We start from the raw sequence: 20,176 nt of genomic DNA on the forward strand, positions 1-20,176 counted from the left end.
GCCACGGAGATAGGTCCAGAACAAGGTGCGCGTGATAAGCAAACGCTACTGGAAGCCCACATAAGACGTAACTGAAAAAGCAAGGTGCCAGAGCAGTCTGTGCCATGGAAAGCTATGCCAGAGGCAGCCTGATAAACATATGGGTAAAGCTTATGCAAACAGTACCAAGGGAAGAAAAAGTTCATGTCATGCTGATACCCAAGCTTCTGTATTAAAGATATGGCCAAATTAATTATCCATTTCCTGCCTCCACTGTGAACCAAAGCGGGAAGGAAAAGGCGCATGTCATCACCGTCTCCCAATTATCACTTCCTCTATCTTCCACATGCCGAGTTTGTATAGTGGTGCCTCGCAAGACGAAATTAATCCGTTCCGCGAGTCTCTTCGTCTTGCGAAGCACGGCTATTAGCGGCTTAGCGGCTATTAGCGGCTTAGCGGCTATTAACGGCTTAGCGGCTTTAAGAAAAAGAACTTGCAAGACGTTTCATCTTCCGAAGCAAGCCCATAGGGAAATTCGCAGAACGACTCAAAAAACGGAAAACCCTTTCGTCTAGCGAGTTTTTCGTCTTGCGAGGCATTCGTCTTGCGGGGCACCATTGTACAAGGAAAATTGATGTATCCACGCAGGGATATTACGTCAGGCCATGAGATACACAGCTGGGTCATCAGCAGCATATTTGGACATGACATCACCCATCTTATAATTTGAACAGGAGAATCAAGAGTGAATGTGTTGCATCCCCAGAGGACATTCCTTTTCCTAGATGGGCTACCTTCCCAGGTTGGCAAGCCTCATCTGCCCCTCACTTCCTGCTGCAGCACGTACAGAAACTAGCCCCTTGACCGTTGGACCCACTACTGGTCTCGTCCAAGCAATCCACTGGAGTTTGACTCCACATGCAGGGCAAATCCCTAACTCACCGCAGGTTTGAGACCTATCAGCTAGCTTCATCTGGCTTATCCAGCTAGTAGAAGCCGTTCCCAGGGTGCAATGCTGTAGAATGAGTTTCTAGGAGCTACAGGTGAGAGCTGAGCACAGGGTAGGGACCAAAGGTGGATGAAATACCCCAGAAGAAGCACAACCTGTCCTCTACCAGAGGTACTACCCCTCTCCCAACACCCCATACACCTGTAAAGGCTGCAAGGAATAGCAGTAACCAACAGCAGCCACATGCAATATTTCAGACTTTACTTTCAGAGTTGTACAGGGTATTGTACTAATCATTTAGTAACCGATAGGCTTTGCTGTGGCAATAGGGCAATGCTTCACCATGCTTTGTGTCCTTCCACTGAAATCTATTTCCAACTATGTGACCATCAACCTTATAACAATCATACGCCAGCTAAGTAAGACCTGGAATGAATTTTGTCTAATAAACAACCAAATTAAAATAAGTTCCACTGGAAGGCAGCAACATACAAAGATAAACTGAATTTTCTCGCTGTAAAAGGAATCCAACATATTCTGTCTTATTAAAGTTTTGCTCAAGATGGACGAAGTAAAAGCTTGTGAACTGAACCAAAGTGTTCAATGAGTATGGAACCTTAAAAATATTTTCCTCCATCTATCACTAACTTTCAAATAGTGTGCCTTCATACCTAAATGTTAGGCTTCACTAACAACAACAACCCTAATGGTTTAATTAGTACAGGCGGAATTTGTATTTGATGGAATTTCTCCACATTTGTCTTCCATAAGCAATAGTGAACCTGTGGTTCTCCAGACACTGTTGGACTACAGCTCCCATGATCCCAATCAATTGGCCATGCTGGCTGGGGGTGATGTGAGTTGGGGACGCAACATTTGGAGGGCCACAGGTTTCCCACTCCTGCTTTATAGAATACAATTTCACATTCAGAAGGACACGTTTCAAGTCTGCCGAACAAGCTACATGTTCTTCAGTTGGGGTGGGGAGGGAACCCATGGTTTATTCTGCAGAAATGGCGCAGAAGAGTCAAGATACACTAGCTGTTTACGTGAGAGTCTAATTTGTTTTGCTCAAAGTTAACAATGTAAGACAGAAGTGCCTAAAAGGCTCCACATGTCCTGGATATCTCTCTGTTCTCTGGAAATTTTCAGGGTTCTAACTTCAAGCATAAGAATTTTTTACTGCAAGCACGAGGATTCATCCGTTCTCTCTCCCACATCCTTCATTGCTGAATGGGAATTTCAACCAAAGGCCTAGGAAAGAGCATCTGCCTTCTGTCTTCCTTTATCTTGCCCACTGACCAACTATGCAACATTTATCTCAACAGATGCATACTGAACACAGTAAGTAATAGGCAGGCCTGAGTTTTAACATGCCAAATCTATAGTTTGCATTTGTTGCACTGGAGATCAGTGTTCTGGTCTCTTACATGGCGCTATAATAATCTTTCTTTTGCATATTTTATTTTATAATAATCTCACACATTCACACTTAGCCATGATTTGCACTATGTGGAAACCAACCAATACTCTGCAACAGGGAAAACATAAATTTTCTTAAAGTAGCAGATGAAATAGTATTGTTCAAGAAAAAGGGAACGACAAAGAGCAATTATTCTGCTCAGGACTATTAGGGAAAGGAGACAGCCTCAGCCTCTAACTTCAAATAATGAGAATTTATTCACACAGTGTACTTGCATATTATAAGGGCCAGGTTGATCTTGGGAGATCTAGGTCCCCCAATAAATGACATGCAACGTGCTGAAAAAATACATTAGAAGTTTCCCTCCAACACAGATCTGAACTACTTTCTTCTTTTTCAAGATGTTTTACAAAGATCAGTCAAGCTCTTCCAGCCTTGAAGAAGCCAGCAGGAGATGCCTATTTGGTTCCCCCACTCACAGCATCAAAGCCAACGAGCCAGTTTCTGCCACTCCAGACACAGAGGTTCAGTAACAATATCGGTGCCGAGTCAAAAGAATTTCTCAAGTGAAGTGCTACAAAAACAGCAAATGCACAGCTAACCCTAACACTAATCCTAAATCATATCAACACTACCCTGCCTTACACTATGATGGATATGCAAGGTTTTCTCGTGTTGGTAAGCTTCACTCCAAAGAATCACCTAGGTGAGAAAGATTTACCGTATTTTTCGCTCTATAAGACACACCAGACCACAAGACGCACCTAGTTTTTGGAGGAGGAAAACAAGAAAAAAAATATTCTGAATCTCAGAAGCCAGAACAACAAGAGGGATCGCTGCGCAGTGAAAGCAGCGATCCCTCTTGCTGTTCTGGCTTCTGGGATAGCTGTGCAGCCTGCATTCACTCCATAAGACGCACACACATTTCCCCTTACTTTTTAGGAGGGAAAAAGTGAGTCTTATAGAGCAAAAAATACGGTATTTTCATTCATGATCAAATCCCCTAACAACTAAAAACAACAACAACCCACAAGCATCTACTCCATATGCACTTATTAAAAGTATCGCTGCAAAACACCACAATGTAAGAGTTGATTCACACACTGTTATGTGGCATAATGGCTAAGGGATGGGACAGAGCCCACTCCTGAAACTTATGAAGGCAACCCTAGACAACAAGTCATTTTTTTCAGCCTCTACCCCATCATCTAAGATATAGGAATAATACTGACAGACCTAACATGATTATAATGATTTATAAGGGCGCTTCCAGACTGCTGCAGTTTTCAGGTGGGATTCAAATCACACCTAGAAATTCAGGTTACATGATTAAAGTTGATTCAGTGTTCTTGCAGAACAAATCCGTCTGTAGCCACCACCACCTCACTGGACTTTTTGCTGTAAGAAAAGTGACAGGGAAAAGCATTGGAAAGTGGGAGATAACACTTACTTGACAGAACATTGTCTAACCTCTCTGAAAACGAATACTCAATAAATAGCCAGCATCATCTAACCTCCCCACAAACCTTGTGCAAACAAATCAGTATTAAATGTTCAATAAGCGGGTCGTCTGGAGGTGACCTAAGATAACACTGTAAGGATTACAGGCAACTCCGAATGATGAAAGATCACACACATGCGCACAGCTCAGAACTCGGAAGTAGCCCCAAAACATCATAAAGACGTCATGAAAAGGGATGGAGCAGGCTTACACATGCAGAGGTCTGCAACAGAACCCCTTCACAAAATAAGGATTGTTTGTACTACAAGAACACTGGAAGCTCCCTTACACAGTGAGAGCCAGTGTGGTGTAGTGGTTAAGAGCGGTAGTCTCGTAATCTGGGGAATCGGGTTCGCGTCTCCGCTCCTCCACATGCAGCTGCTGGGTGACCTTGGGCCAGTCACACTTCTTTGAAGTCTCTCAGCCCCACTCACCTCACAGAGTGTTTGTTGTGGGGGAGGAAGGGAAAGGAGAATGTTAGCCGCTTTGAGACTCCTTAAAGGGAGTGAAAGGCGGGATATCAAATCCAAACTCTTCTTCACAAAGATCACTGTGCGTTCTTGGTCAGTACAGTCTGCGATGGCTGAATTTGCATGTAATGCTAAGCCAAACTATGGCTTAGCTCCAGGTAACAAGACAAGGAGGGAGCAGCAAAACAGCTGCAATTTTTAATGTAACTTCAGAGCATGTGTTCATGCTTAGCCATGGTTTGGCTTAGTGGTACATGTGAACTGGACCACTGACATGATTTAAGGCATGATCTCTCCCAGCCTACCTTAAAGGTGCCACGGAACAAACCTGGGAACAACTGTATGCAAAGCTCTCCTAACCAATGACCCTTCCTACTATTTTGAACATTTCAAAGTGCTATATACATGCCAAGTATCACTTTTTTCCGCATTGCAAATGACTGCAAAAGCTGCTCATGCAGGCGGTATACTCATGTGAATAGCGTTAACATCGGAAGTGGCACTTACAGAAGGTACATAGTGGCTTCTTCCTGGGAGCAGATGTGCAAAAAACAGGGAGTTGCTTTTCAATGAAGTAGCTACTGTAATCTTTCAGGAGCCATAGTTCCTCCACCATGACACTGCTTATGTGAGTAGATCACTTACACACACACACACACACACAGAGTTATTTCCGCATATTAGCCAGTCAGATTCTGTACAAACTGTTTTTCAACCACTGGGTGGTTTGAAGAGATTGCATGGGCAATGCATGCTATGGCACCGAAACAAGTAAATTCTGTGCACAGATTACGTTTGTATCAAAGAGACTTAAGCACACAGTGCTCTTGGGATGAGGTCTCTGTTCCCCAAGCTTTATTTCTCAAAAGAACAAGGCTCTAGATTCTCTAATGCAAGAAAAACATTTAATATTTAAATTATTATAATACATTTCAATGTTGTGCAGCAACATATTTTTACTACAATATATTCAAGCACATGGTCTGCTTAAAAAACAACAACACCCAGTCAAGATACTGCTTCCATTTTATGATAATTTGGGTGTTGTTTTATTGTCCCATTTTCCGTGGATTGTTTTTATATGCACCACTCAGAAATGCAAATAACTAAGTGGTATGTAAATGTCTTAAATAAATATTTTGAAAGGACTATTATATATACCCTGATGCGGTATAATTCTAATCAGAGCAACTCTTTACTAAAGCAGAAATGTGCAATCCACTGCCTCTGTTTTATCAAAGTTTCTCCAAACCAGCCTACCCTTGCTCCCTAGACTGTACTGACAGCCAGTTTCGGAGCTTCATGCGTGCGTCCCGGGGGCATTGTGCGCCGCCCACAAGGGCGTGGTGTGTGTCATGAGGGCGTGGCGCCAATGCGGGCAGGGGGGCAGCCGCGATGCCACCCCACTGGGATTGCGCTGCCGGGGGCGGTACGCTCCCACCACACTCCTCTTCCTCCGCCAGTGCTGACAGCCAAGCCCCATGGACCTCACACATTTGCTACCAAGTCAGACCTCTGAGCCCTAAGACTGACAGGCAGTGTCCCTTGTGGTGTGTGATAACATCAGCGTACGAGCAGGAGGCATAATTCCGTGATCCTCCCAACCAACAGAATAACCACTACCACTTAGGAGAGCAGGGGTGGGGCAGCATGGCTGCAAGGTTGAGGCTGCGCAGGTGTGAGTACTGGACTGGCTCTGCCAGTGTGCTTGCGGAGCCCCAGCTTCACGCGCCCCCCCCCCACCTGCCTTACCCTGCCTCACTAAGTGGCAGCACAGCACTGCTCCTGAGCAGAAGAGACTAAACAAAATACAGTGGTACCTTGGTTTGCAAACAGTCTGGTTTGCATACATTTTGGATTACAAACACGTCAAACCCACAAGTGCGTGTCCCTGTTTGCAACCTTTTTTTGGATTACAACCCTTTTTTTTTTAATTACAAACAAAAAAATTTTGGAGGCCCCATTGGCGAATGCGCACCTTGGGTTACAACCTGTTTTGGTTTACAAACAGACCTCCGGAACAGATTATGGTTGGAAACCAAAGTACCACTGTACTCCCTGCCGCCTTCGAAATGGGGTTGTTTCCCCAGACTCTGAAAAATAGCTAATGATGAAAGACAGCTAACAAGGAAGTCCTGTGCATGTTTACTCATAATTAAATCCCATTGTGTTCAAATAAATGTGCACCAGACTGCAGCCCAAGAATGTAAGCCCGTAGGTCCCTAGTTCAAGTGAAGGCAGTATTTCTCAGCATCCTACCACTTGCCATATGAAGAGATCCATAATAAAATGAAATCCTCAGTTCGCTGAGAACTGACGTGAAGTGTGCTCTAAAAGCACTTTATAGCTGCTAAATATCGCCGTAAGATCAAGATGTCAAATGGACAGCATCTGGTGCTGTTCTGGGATCTGGGGACCTGACCCCCCAGAAATTGATATTACAGTAAGCTGCTAGATAAACTGCAAGATAGCCAAGCGAAGCTGTCCACCCATCCCGGTAGTATTTCTAGCTGTGTCTAGGCAGTCTTCTGCCACCCTTCTGATGCCGAGAGAGCCTGGTGCCACAATGGTAGACGTTAAGAGAGTACAAAAAGGGATGTGGGTGATGCTGTGGTCTAAACCACACAGAGTACAAAGATAGTACGAAGAGTAGTTCTCAATTTGAAAGCCTCACCTATCCAATACTGTAGATTATTAATTAAAACAAAAAAATATTCCTTCCAGTAGCACCTTAAAGACCAACTAAGTTAGTTCTTGGTATGAGCTTTCGTGTGCATGCACACTTCTTCAGATACACGAAAGCTCATACCAAGAACTAACTTAGTTGGTCTTTAAGGTGCTACTGGAAGGAATATTTTTTTGTTTTGACTATGGCAGACTAACACGGCTACCTATCTGTAACTGGAATTATTAATTAAAGTTATTCTCCAGCCAAACGACAAGTATAACCAAAGCTCATTTTGACAACTGGACCTTCATGCACGCCATTCAACAGCTCAGCCTGAAGGCATGTTGCTTTAGCAGGCAAATGCCGACAATGAGGTACATCAACAGTTAGATATCAGAAAACATGGCATTACTCTGCTCTCTCACACAGGATAAATGCTTGACATTGGTGTGGAGGGACCCCAGCAACAGAAGTTTGCCAGTCAAACACTTTTCGTTCTCACATAGATTCCTTGGCTAAACTATTCAGCTACTAAATCAAGTGCAATCAACATTTAAGCAAACAACAACCACAACCCCTTTTTAAAAAGCTGCCATCAGTTACAAACAATGAAAACAGGTTGCTGCAGATTATATTGTGGAGAAAGGAAAATTTCAGTTTAGGCCCGACAAAGGGAGTGCCTAAAATAATCTAGGAATATACTACAGCTAAAAGTAAACTTTTAATATGTTATGTTTACATAATAACATGGTTTAATTTGAATTTAGTAATTGCACTGTGTTTTAAAAGCAGAACGTTTCCACTTTCCTAAGAAATAACTATGGAGGGGCCAGTTTCATCGCAGAAGCAACAATATTTTTAGGGGAGCCATTACAGCAGAATGTGATCCAAGGGCTTTTGCAATGTCAAGGAATATCCCTGGGGCGTACCTCTCAGTTCACTAGATTCATGCAGAAAAGCTGCTTCAGGAAGTAGCGCATCTTGAATGAACCCTACAACAAATATAAAAAAACTACTGTTTTTAAAGACCCACGTCATACAGGAGCTGAAATTGCGGCAAGCTCAATGACCCTGTCTATATACAAACTAGTGCAAAATACATTCATCCACTAAGTTCTCGGTCTTCCCTTCTACTGTATTATCTCAGTTATCGAAATATTACATTAATCTTCATATTCAGGGTCATCAAGCAAGTCAAAGCAACCGCACAGCACACTTCCTGGGAAATAAGTTCAGTTAAAATATGTGAGGATTTGAACAAGGAGACATATTTAACACTATTTTAAAAATTGGAGAACATTTTTAGCCTGCAACTGCACACTACAGTTCAAGTGTCCTCCTATGGACCACACTATGGACCAGGTGGTTCTACAACGGAATTTTCTGAGGTACATCTGGAGGCAGTTATCGTGAGAATTTTCAGCTCAGTCTGATATGATTTGGGAGGTGGATTAATTTGAATTTATTATATATCCTGGCAACAGCAATATTATAAAATCTATCCCCCAAACGTATGCTTGTGATACTGAAAATAATTAATAATATTGATCCTAGGCTTGTGTTAAGATTTATTAGAAGCTGATGTATCTATTCTTGGAGTTGAATTTTTCTTTCAAGGTAAATAATTATATATCCTAATCTGCTGGTGGAGCATTGATGCCCCTTCCTAAAGCCTCTTAATACCACAAAAACTCAAAAGGGTGTAATAGAGTTACACCACTGTTCATGGCTGCAGGGCAGATAAATGGCATGCAGTGTGCAAGCCTGGGAATGTAAGCCTCGCAATATTTAATGGGGCTGACTCCCAGTTAAGTGCTAATAGAAATGTACCCTTAGAATGTCATCGTATGGACACCATCAGCAGAACTAAGATTATAATCCTTACCTGCATTTACCTGACAGGAAGCCCCACTAAATTCAAGAGGACTTGCTTTTGAGTAGGCACAATTAGATTTATAGCTTTACCTCTGAGTAAAAACACTTAGGAGTATGCTGACAGGTGCCACTTAAAAAGCTACTAACCTTATTCTCACTCATTCCCACACGTCCACTTAAAAAAAATAGCCCTTGCACAGCTCAGTGGAGTGGAAAAGGAGAAACCCATGGCTCATCCTGCTTCTGTGCTTGGGCCAGAGTTCGGCCCCTGCACCAGCATGGCAGAATGAGCTATCCACCTTCAATGGTCCTGGAATCTACATGCCTGATCTTGATGAAGTATTGTCTCAGCACATTAGTTAACAGGATCTAGCCATTAGCTTGTCCTATCAAGTTCCAAAAATACAGTGTTTTTCTACAACATACATACTAGTTAGTTTCAGTTCTGCTAAAAGAGTGTGTCAAACCCTTGCTCATGCCATCATGAACCCACGCAGCTTCTTCAATGTACATAAAATCTGACAAATGCTTGCTGATAAGTCTATGGATCACATTACAAAACAAATCTGTCAATAAGAACTGTCTGCAGTCATAAGTTCTTCCTTGATAGAAAGTATAGGCTTGTTTGCCAACTTCACTCACTTGTAATCTGCACACATGCTCACAAACCTGGTGCCATATCAACAATTCTCTGAATTACAATTTATGTATGCTTCTTTACAAATGTCAAAAATGCTCATTTAGTTTGAAAAGTTGCCCAAAACTTAACTCAAATACTCACTATGCACTGCATCTCTGTGCACCAACAGCTTTATCACCATGAAAATCAAAGCTTATGTTGAATATTGATCCAACATCTGGTTATTATGACAGAGCTGTTTTCAGCAACACTAAAAGTAAAACTATGTGATTGTTTGATTCAGCTGTTGCCTTTTCAGCTACAGAATAAGTTAGTAAAAAGAATATGAAAAGCTGACAAGCCTGGACGCAGATGAACAGATATAAGTGTGCACTTACTTGCATATTTAAAACACAGCACTGTCTCAAATTAATAATGGGATAGCCAGTTCCTTATAAAACAAAAGCTGAAGAGAGCCATGCAAGTACTGAATATTCATACATGGAACTATCTCAACACATAGGCCCAGTAAGCCTTATTTGTGGTTAGATTCAATAGGATCCACATGGCTGCGAAGCGCCAGCCATACTTGGCAAAACAAAAACAAAAAACCCCTGAGCTCTATAACCAGAGCCACACGGAGAGCAAGGTACAATAACATATGGTCAGACCCCTTGCCCCTTCCTTACCTTCTTTATTAAGCCTCATCACCTCCCTGCTTTTTCCACCCTCTTTTCCAGCATCTTCTAGCTCTATACCTGCAGAAGAGAAGCAAAAGTCAAGGGAGAGCAGAGGCAGAGGCCGCTATATCCGACGAGAGCGCTCAAGAGTTAAAGGGTGCTCCGCTAGCCAGCGGCTGCAAAAAGGCAAGATGCAACAATCGCTGCATCTGCCAGGCAGGAGCATCCCCCGGGCAGCCTTCGACCAGGCAACAAGCATCCTTCCTGCCTCCTCATTCCGCACCCAGCAGCACCCTGGCCCAGATCGCCCCCCCCCAACCCCCTCCCCAAATGCAACGGCGTTCTCCTGCCCCTCCCCCCGTCCCTCTGACAGCCAGCCAGCCAGCCACCCAGACAGCATCTTCCTCCTCTCCTGCAGCCGGAGGTGCCCAGCAGGACAGCACCGGCCGGGCACAGCGCACCACCCGCACACATGGGTGGCTGGGTGGGTGGGTCTCCCTGCAACTGGGTGACGGGGGCGGGAGCAAACCCCAGTGCCATGGGGGTCTGTGCAATGCAAGGCAAGTGCAATGCAATGGGTCGGTGGTGTGCTGGGGGGGAAAGAGGCGGCAGGGCATGCATGCAAGCTCCCTCCCTCCCTCGCTCGCATCCACCCCGCTGGGCTGCATCGCATGTGCGTGTCCGGGGAAAGGGGCGCCTCCGCGAGCCCCCCACCCGGCCGGTCCTTGTGCGCGGCGGGCGCCCTTACTGTGCGGGGGGGCGGCGCAATGCGTGTGCGGAAGGGCGGCCTCCCGGACCCAGGCGGCCCAGGGCTGGCCCAGGAACGCCTCGGGACTGGGCACGGGCCGCTCCAGGGCCGCCATGGCGCCGCCGCCGCCGCTCCTCCGGCAAGGATCTTCCTCCTCCTCCTCCTCTTCCTCCGTCTCCTCCTCCGCGCCGCTCCTGCCGCCGCCGCCGCCGCTCCTCCTCCCTCCTCCTCCTCCTGGCTGCTTCTTCTTCTTCCCCCGTTCCCTTCGGCACAGGCGAGCGAGGAGCCAGCGAGCGAGACACGGGGTTCGAGAACGCCGCACGTCATCCTCGGGACGTTCCGCCGCCCACACGGGGGTAGTGTCAGCCCTGGCTTTCCCTATCAGATCGGGCTCCCCGGCCGCCGCCGCCGCCGCCGCGCAGGCGCCGTGCGAGGAGGCGAAGCCGCTGCCCTGAAGAGGGCCGCCGACTCCTCCCGCCCGAGTCGGCGAGGAGGGGAGGCGCGCCGAGAAAGGGGGCCGCCGCCGCCGCTCGGGGGCGTGGGGAAGCTGGGAGGGAACCGACCCACGCAGTCCAGTGACCAGAAGACCCCCCCCGGTCGGGATGTGAGGAGGCGCCGGCTGGACTCTTTCCCTCAGCCGCTGCCTCAGGAGACCGCGCTGAGGGGACGAGGCTCGGAGAAAGTAATTGGGGTGGCAGAGAGCAAGCGGGGAGGGGAGGGTCGCGGGCGGACGAGGCTCCTCCGCCCGCCTCAGCTGCCGCCCCTCGCGCGCGGACACGCGGGGGCGTCTTGGATGCTCGGAGTTTCTCGCCCTCCGTGAGGGAAGCGGGAAGAGACACCTGTCAAAAAATCAAGCCCCGCGCGCGCTGCGTCGCGTCGCGTGACTGGGGGGGGGGGGGAGGGCGAGGAAAGTTTTCCTCAGGCTCTCGCTTCGCAGCGGGGATCGGCGCCTCCGGAGGCGCGGGCCAAAGAGCCTCCCTTCCTCGCAGAGGAGGCGCGCTGCTCCTCCGGGGTTCAGAATGTCATCCCGACCGCCGGGAGAGCGGAGATGGGAGATGCAGGGAGATGGGAGCTCTCTGCGGGAAGGAGAGTCCGCTGCCTCGGAGCGCTTCCTCGCTGGCGTGGGTTTGGGTTTGGGTTTCCCTAGCTCAACATCAAAAAAAACGAAGATCGTGGCCACTGGTCCCATCACCTCCTGGCAAATAGAAGGGGAAGAAAGGGAGGCAGTGAGAGATTTTACTTTCTTGGGCTCCATGATCACTGCAGATGGTGACAGCAGCCACGAAATTAAAAGACGCCTGCTCCTTGGGAGAAAAGCGATGACAAACCTAGACAGCATCTTAAAAAGCAGAGACATCACCTTGCCAACAAAGGTCCGTATAGTTAAAGCTATGGTTTTCCCAATAGTGATGGATGGAAGTGAGAGCTGGACCACAAAGAAGGCTGATCGCCGAAGAATTGATGCTTTTGAATTCTGGTGCTGGAGGAGACTCTTGAGAGTCCCATGGACTGCAAGAAGATCAAACGCATCCATTCTTAAGGAAATCAGCCCTGAGTGCTCATAGGAAGGACAGATCCTGAAGCTGAGGCTCCAATACTTTGGCCACCTCATGAGAAGAGAAGACTCCCTGGAAAAGACCCTGATGTTGGGAAAGATGGAGGACACAAGGAGAAGGGGATGACAGAGGATGAGATGGTGGGAACATACTGCGGGAGGCGGTGGAGGACAGGGGTGCCTGGTGTGCTCTGGTCCATGGGGTCACAAAGAGTCGGACACGACTAAATGACTAAACAACAAAACAAAGGACCGGGATGAAGGTAAAATGCAGTCTGGAGTGAGGGGCATGGGCATAGCCAGGATTTATGGGGGGGGGGTTGGGGGGGGACAGAACCTCAGTTAGTTAAGTATTGATTGACTTGATTGGGGAGGGGGGCAGCTGTGAGGGGTTGTTATTGTTTCATTAATATTAACCTACAATGCCGTATTAAAATGCGAGGTTTTTTTGGGGGGGAGACTTATTGGGCTGTTCTTGATTTCTTTTTTATTCTGCATTTTGTGTTTTTGTATTGTGGCTTCATCCCATGAACCACCCTGAGACCTGCAGGTGTACAAATTTGAATGAATCTACAAATCAGCTCACGGGGTTTCATCCACCTGGGAAGGCAGCCCATCTAAGAGAAGGAAAACTCTCTTCCTAAACCTCCACTGCCTTGCAGGACATCTTCAGGAGAAGAACAAGCTAAGGAGTTCCTAAGGTGGTTGGGTGGTGCTGTGAACGTCTGGCAACTCCTGCAGCCAAGCTGGTGCCAAATGTCTTGCTCTGCTTTCCTTTGGACCACATCTTGTTGTCTGGGCAGCCCAGGACCTCCAGACAAGCTGCCCAGGCTTGTGCCCAGTTGAGGTCACTTTGGTGCTGCCAACATAGTGGTTTGACTTCAGAGAAGTCTTTACACTTGGCAACAAAGTCACACTAAAAAATATATATGCGTGTTTTTCTTTTTTTTCTTTTGAAGCAGGCCAGAGCTACCAAAAAGCAATCTTGACATCCCAAAATTCCAATGTCATTTTGAAAATGCTCTGATGTGGTCAGTTAAGTAATCATGGCAGTGGATGGAAATGTGTTGAGAATTAGACTGCAGCAATGTTTACATAGGAAGCACTAGGTCAATGGGGAGAGGAAGGGGTGGGGTTTGACCTGCTATGGGTGAATTTTTGGTGGTTTACTGACTGGAGTCTCTTGCAGATTTGGTTTGAGATAATTTATTTTCTCAGTGATACTGAAAATCAGTCGGGGCCTGCTGATTAAAATGTACTGGAAGGAAAAGCTGTGTTGGTTTTGTTTTGTTTTTGTGAGTTTTATCTTCAGAAGCAAAGAGCAGTAGGATTTACCAGCTTTTGGGAATGGAAACTAATATTTTAGTTTGCGGCAACTTTTGCTCCTACTGCATTTTCCGTTGACCACTGCTGGACTGCATCTGAGCCCAGTCTCTTCCATACTGGGCTTTCCTTATTTGTATACAATTTCTCTCCTAGAGACTGATTTTCTGAAGTTACTCTCCCCAAGTCTCTATACCCATGTTAAATATTTACTCCTCTTCGACTGCTGTCTTTCCTCGCCCCCACCTTCTTCCATTTCCCCCATGCATAACCTTCTTACCTGGCCATTGCACAAAAATGGAAGAAAAATGGAGGGTTTGGATTTAGACTTGTGATATTTCAGTGCATGGGATATATTAGTGTCTGAGAGAAAGACTCAGGCAAGAAAACTCCAGACAGATTTTATGTCCTATGGCACACATTTATTGAAACTTTTCTTCATGTGGAACAGAAACACAGATATGAGTTTGGCTGTTCTGCTGACAAATACTTTGGGACTATAGCTTTTGAATGGATACGCCTTTTGAATGGACATTGATATCTTGATTTTGCGGGACTTGAAGGAAGCGGAGGAGATGAGAGACATACTAAATTGCATTGGCTATGCATTTAGTTGTGACGACTCTTTTCTTGCTGTATTTGCTGAAGGATCTGGCTAATTTTATATGCAGCTTAACACACCTTTTGTTGCTGTTGTTGTTTTCCTGCTTTATTTATTTGCTGTTTGACCAATATGGCATTTGAAAATGACAACAAATTTAGCAGGGACTACAGAGAAATAAATAAAGAACTGCATAATCTTATCTGATCAACTGCCTGCTGCTTAAGCATTTTGGAAAATTTCCTTAACACTCAGTTATCTTCCAGGCAACACTTTCAGAGTGCTTGGCAATGTCCATCAGGAAACAAGGTCTGGATAAACACTTCCTACAGGAAGTTGCCACTGCCACTTTGGCATTTCCTTCCCTTTATTTGCCCCACCAGCACAAGGGGCTATTTGCCACTTCTATCATCTCTATTGATGCTTCACATGTTTGTGTGGGTGAGGAGCTGGGATGTGATTTGTCTTCCCATACAGATAAATGCTATTTGGATTATGAGTGCTTTTAAATTTTAAAATAGACTGTGTGTGCTATGTTTCCTAATGCTAATCACCTAAAAGGTTAATTTGAAATTAACAGTTTGCCTGGCATTTTATCCATTCGATCTAGCACATTTTTAAAAATAAAACTGTACCTTTTTTAAATGGGAAAAAATGTTCTGCAGAAAAATATAGTTGTAGGACAATGTCCATTCCATATTACTTTTAATATGCACATTCATATTTCTTTTGCTTTGGTTTCTGCTCACAGGGCTTTGAAACATTGCAGAAACTGCAAGTCTTGTTTACTAGAGGGAAAGGTGGGGTGAATATGCACAGCACTGGCAGCAAACCCTCTTTCTCCCTTCAGCTCCTTGTCTCCAGGCTAAAGCTGTGGTAGGAAAACATGATTTCTCTCAACTTGCCAATATCTGAATTTGCCTTTGTTAATACAGACTATGATTTCAATATAAAACAAGTCTTTCTGTGACATATATGATGTTTTCTGAGTGCAATCAATTAGATATTTTAGTCACATACAAACATTTCAGGTTTTGCTGAAGCTGAGGTCAGCTGGAGCCTGACAGAGACACTCTGCCTTTTCTTACCCTAGCAGTGCGAAACTTAATCGCTGCCCTATTAAAATGAGCTAACACTGTGTGGAGTCCCTGCTCAGACTGTGCACTGCAGCTGTAGCATTCTAATAAGAACAAGCTGTGATTTTAGTTTTGCCTTCAGGCATGGCAGACTGGAGATAGTTTACCTTTTCAAAATTGGATGCTGTTTCCTGCCCAAAGCTTTTCTTAGTGGATTCAGTAAATGAACAAAGTGCAAACACACAACCATTTTTGACACCTGTTTTGCTTTGCAAGGAATCAGAGGGGTTGGTAGTGGAGCTGGCTTTCAGTCTTCAGTCCTGATAAAATGAACAGTTTATAACAAGAGCACAGATGTAATTCTGCAGGAAGATAATCTATTGTCTCTTTAAAATCAGTATGAGGCGTACTCAGGAATTAGTATTATTTGTCTGCTAGCATTTCCTGAGTCTCAGGGAAGGTTGACAACCATATTTCTGGTAAAGTATAAAACCATATTGACTCCCCAAAAGGAATGGGTGGTGGTATACAATGTGCAGGAAGAACCAGGAAAACCCCCAGTCCTATTAGCCCAACTCTCACAGGAGGTAGGAATTCTTTAAAAACTGAAAGGAAAAGTCTTTGAAGCATAATTGCCCTAGTCCATGATAAAATGTGGGGAGAGGACATGTTCAGGCCAGAACATGCTTGTAAGTTGTAGCAGTTAAGACGATGAGCTTGAAATCCCTAGTTAAAATCTCAGCTCAACCGTAAACAGAGACTATGTACACATCATTGTTTACTCTGGCTCCAGCAAAGTACACATGATGTTTGCCATATTCTATAGCTCAGGCATAGGCAAACATGGCCCTTCAGATGTTTTGGGACTACAACTCCCATCATCCCTGACCACTGGTCCTGTTAGCTAGGGATGATGGGAGTTGTAGTCCCAAAAACATATGGAGGGCCGAGTTTGCCTATGCCTGCTATAGCTTCTTGAGAAATACTCCTGTTTGATGTTGTCAGGGGCTCAGGGACTGAGCCACAGGAGAAGGAGGAGATGGAGAGCGAAGGGGAACAATCGGAGGGGAGCGCAGGAGGGTGTGACAGTGACCAGGGAGATTCCCTGAGTCTCTCCAGCGAATCAGAAGATTCCCAGAAGGAGGCCCCCAGGGTCAGGGCAAGGGGGACCAGTGGGGAGTCACCAAGTGGCAGCTGGAAATCAGGGGTAGCTTCCCCACCAGAGCGCAGCGGGGGGGGGGGGAGAATCCCACAGATTGGAACAAAAGCCTCCTCCTGCAGGAGGAGGGAGTGAGGCAGGACTGACCACGCCTCCGTCAGATAGTGGAGGGGCGGAGGAGAGAGCAGGGCCGTCCAGCCTCCCGGAAGGAGAAAGCAGTGAAGGGAGCAGTGTAGCCGTTAGGAGGAAAGTGGGCGGCTGCGCGCGCGCGCGCCAAGTTCAAATGTAGAGGCGCGAGGGACAGCAGAAAATCCGGATTGGGAGCCAGGTCCCAAAGCCCGCCGGAGACAGGGGGAGGAGTCAGAAGAATCCGCCTCCGAAGAGTCCAGGAGGGTTGGGATCCCAGAGGGAAGGAGGACCCGGAGGCGTAAAGAGCAGAGGGAGGAAAGGAAGAGGTGGAGCAAAGCTCGGGTATTGAACTGGTGTAAAGGAGGGGCGGATTCAGACGGGACTTCGCCGGTCTAAGGACTCAGACGTAGCGCTGCGCGCCACGGATGTCAAACCAACAATGAACCACAATAAAGACTTTTGTTTATAAAGAGCAACTGGCGTTGGTCCTTTGTGAGCTGGGACCTGAGGCAGCCGCTGACAGATGTGCTTTTCCTTAGACCAGCTTCCATCCAATTTGAAAAAATAAGCTGTGGTTAAGCTGAGGTGTGTGCATTTCAGGCAGTTGTTGCGCATGTGTAGATGACAGCTTCATTGAATTAGAGTTTAGCTCAGGAAAACAAATCAGGTCATTTGCCTCAGGTGAATACATCCCCCTCCCTCTCTGGTGTTGAGCAAAGTAAGAATGTGACTTGAAACACAGCGGGGCGGGGAACGACCTTACTGTGTTTCAAGCCACTAATGTGTACATTGTCAGACTGTGCCATGGACAAGACTTGTTGACTTCAGCCTCTCATCCGTAATATGGACATCAAGCAGTGCCAGTACCAGGCTATTTTGCACCCTAGGCAAGACTAACTATTTGCACCCCTCCAAAGAAAGGCTAACTCCAGTTTTTTAAAAACAAACTGTAGAAAACAATGAAAAGCACAAAACTTGAAACTTCTGGATTTATTCTAAATTGCAAGAATAAGTAACAGAGGTGGTGGCCATTTTAAAGGTAAAGGGGAAAGGGACCATTAGGTCCAGTCGTGGCCGACTCTGGGGTTGCGGCGCTCATCTTGCTTTATTGGCTGAGGGAGCCGGCGTACAGCTTCCGGGTCATGTGGCCAGCATGACTAAGCCGCTTCTGGCGAACCAGAGCAGCGCACGGAAATGCCATTTACCTTCCCGCCAGAGCAGTACCTATTTATCTATTGCACTTTGACGTGCTTTCAAACTCCTAGGTTGGCAGGAGCAGGGACCAAGCAACGGGAGCTCACCCCGTCGCGGGGATTCGAACCGCCGACCTTCTGATCAACAAGTCCTAGGCTCTGTGGTTTAACCCACAGCGCCACCCACATCCCTGGTGACCATTTTAGGCATGTCCAATTGACAGATGATCACCAATGCATAGGGACCTGGAAGAGGGAAGAATGAGGCCTTATGTGCACTCACATGCACTCTGTCGACACAAGCGGGGGTCGGGAACAGAAACCCCACACGAGAAATGGTTGTTGCCCGTACAACAGACTTTGAATATCTTTCTCAAATGCAAAATAAAATGTTTTGGCACACAAATAAATTCGAATAATCTTGTGATTTGTGATGTTAAAATTTAAATTTCTTTAAAGTTCCAATTTCAGGCCCATCAAATTCTCACTTTGCGTGCCTTTTCCTTTGTAAATTTTGTCACAAATTCCTTCAGGTCAAGTGCTGAAACTTGGGCATGTTCAACTGATATAGTTGCCAAGCCACCTTTTGCAACATGTTAGTTTTTAAAAGTTTGAGCTTTGAGGAACTGCATTCAGAATATTAAATAAAGTAAAATATTACCAGAAATTTATAAAAAACCTAATCGGTATCAAACTGTGCCCCTCTGAGGTCTGCGCCCTAGGCAGCTGCCTACACAGCCTAATGATAGCACCGGCACCGAGATCAAGGATAATTATACTAATGAACTTGACTGCAGCACTTTAGTAAAAATTGAAATAGCAAGCACAATACTCTTGTAGTTTGGTTAAAAAGAGTTGCCCGATTCAAAGCTGGTGAACACTCAAATAAATGAGGGATTGCCTCTCTTCTCATGTGTCTGTCCATACTTTGAGTCATCAGTCAGAGGTCCTTCTTTGGGTTTCCCCACTTTCTAAGAGGTATAGTGGGTGGTTACATGGGAAAAGGCATTTTCAGGATGGTACCCCAGCTTTCGAATGCTTCCCTCAGAGAGGTTTAGTGGGCACCCACTCAAATTTGTTCCCATGCCAGGCAAATACTTCATTGTTTCCCAGGTGTTTTAACTTTGGTTGACCTGCATTATGGCTCCACATTTTGTTTTTATGCTGCTTTTTATAGTTTTAAGCTTATTTTATTGTGTTTTTAATATGTTATTGTAAGATGTCCTTATAATGTGATGGAAGGGTGTGGGGGGGTGTACGTCTCACAAGGCAGGAGCAGTCAAGGCAGGTGTTCTTTCGCCTACATATTTCCTCCAGCTCATATGGATAGGTGGATGATAGAAGCAGGGAATGAACAAGCACAGAAATCTGCACCTGCCTTGTTATATCCTCACTCATTGAAAGCTCTAAAGGTTCTGAATATTATCTGGCTTCCCTGTTATTAAGAGATCAGAAGTGTGTCTTGCGATTTTATGCTTTCTCCTCCAGCACCTTCCTTCTCTCCACAGCAAGATATTTGTGCTGCAATGCTAATGTGATATGTAGCAGAATTGCACAATTCTCTTTGCCTAGGAAGTGAGAATTCCTTATAGCACTAGATGGCGATATTCCCTAGCTTTCATTGACTATGCAAAAGCCTTTGACTGTGTCAACCAGAGCAAACTATGGCAAGTTAAGGTGCTACACTCAATATGCCAGCAAGTTTGGAAAACTCAGCAGTGGCCAGAGGATTGGAGAAGATCAGTCTATATCCCAATTCCAAAGAAGGGCAGTGCCAAAGAATGCTCCAGCTACCACACAATTGCACTCATTTCACACGCTAGCAAGGTTATGCTTAAACTTCTACAAGGCAGGCTTAAGCAGTATGTGGACCGAGAACTCCCAGAAGTGCAAGCTGGATTTCGAAGGGGCAGAGGAACAAGAGACCAAATTGCAAACATGTGCTGGATTATGGAGAAAGCTAAAGAGTTCCAGAAACACATCTACTTCTGCTTCATTGCCTATGCAAAAGCCTTTGACTGTGTCGACCACAGTAAACTATGGCAAGTTCTTAAAGAAATGGGAGTGCCTGATCATCTCATCTGTCTCCTGAGAAATCTCTATGTGGGACAAGAAGCTACAGTTAGAACTGGATATGGAACAACTGATTGGTTCAAATTTGGGAAAGGAGTATGACATACTGACTACCTGTTTATTTAACTTATATGCAGAATTCATCATGCGAAAGG

The 20,176-nt window shown here is 45.8% G+C and overlaps 2 protein-coding genes across 8 annotated transcripts in view; one reads left to right on the top strand and one right to left on the bottom strand.

The window, feature by feature from the left end:
- The window catches only part of ATXN7L1 (ataxin 7 like 1), a 77,731-nt gene extending 66,435 nt beyond the window's left edge, over window positions 1-11,296 (bottom strand). For 2 of the 7 annotated variants that reach the window (XM_028747439.2, XM_028747437.2), the window contains exons 1-2: window positions 10,913-11,124; window positions 10,174-10,242 (exon numbers count right to left, since the gene is read on the bottom strand). In XM_028747439.2, the coding sequence (XP_028603272.2) occupies window positions 10,174-10,242; window positions 10,913-11,027 (184 nt within the window). In that variant the 5' untranslated portion in view covers window positions 11,028-11,124. Of the gene's footprint in view, window positions 1-7,919; window positions 7,983-10,173; window positions 10,243-10,912 lie in introns of those variants that run through there. The other 5 variants (XM_028747441.2, XM_028747438.2, XM_028747436.2 and 2 more) reach the window with 5 other exon arrangements.
- A 487-nt stretch (window positions 11,297-11,783) lies between these two features.
- The window catches only part of CDHR3 (cadherin related family member 3), a 47,056-nt gene continuing 38,663 nt past the window's right edge, over window positions 11,784-20,176 (top strand). The window contains exon 1 of the mRNA XM_028747448.2: window positions 11,784-12,730. Within this exon, the coding sequence (XP_028603281.2) occupies window positions 12,725-12,730 (6 nt within the window). The 5' untranslated portion in view covers window positions 11,784-12,724. The remainder of the gene's footprint in view (window positions 12,731-20,176) is intronic.

This window comes from Podarcis muralis, chromosome 10 (assembly GCF_964188315.1).
Source record: "Podarcis muralis chromosome 10, rPodMur119.hap1.1, whole genome shotgun sequence".
NCBI lineage: Eukaryota > Metazoa > Chordata > Lepidosauria > Squamata > Lacertidae > Podarcis > Podarcis muralis.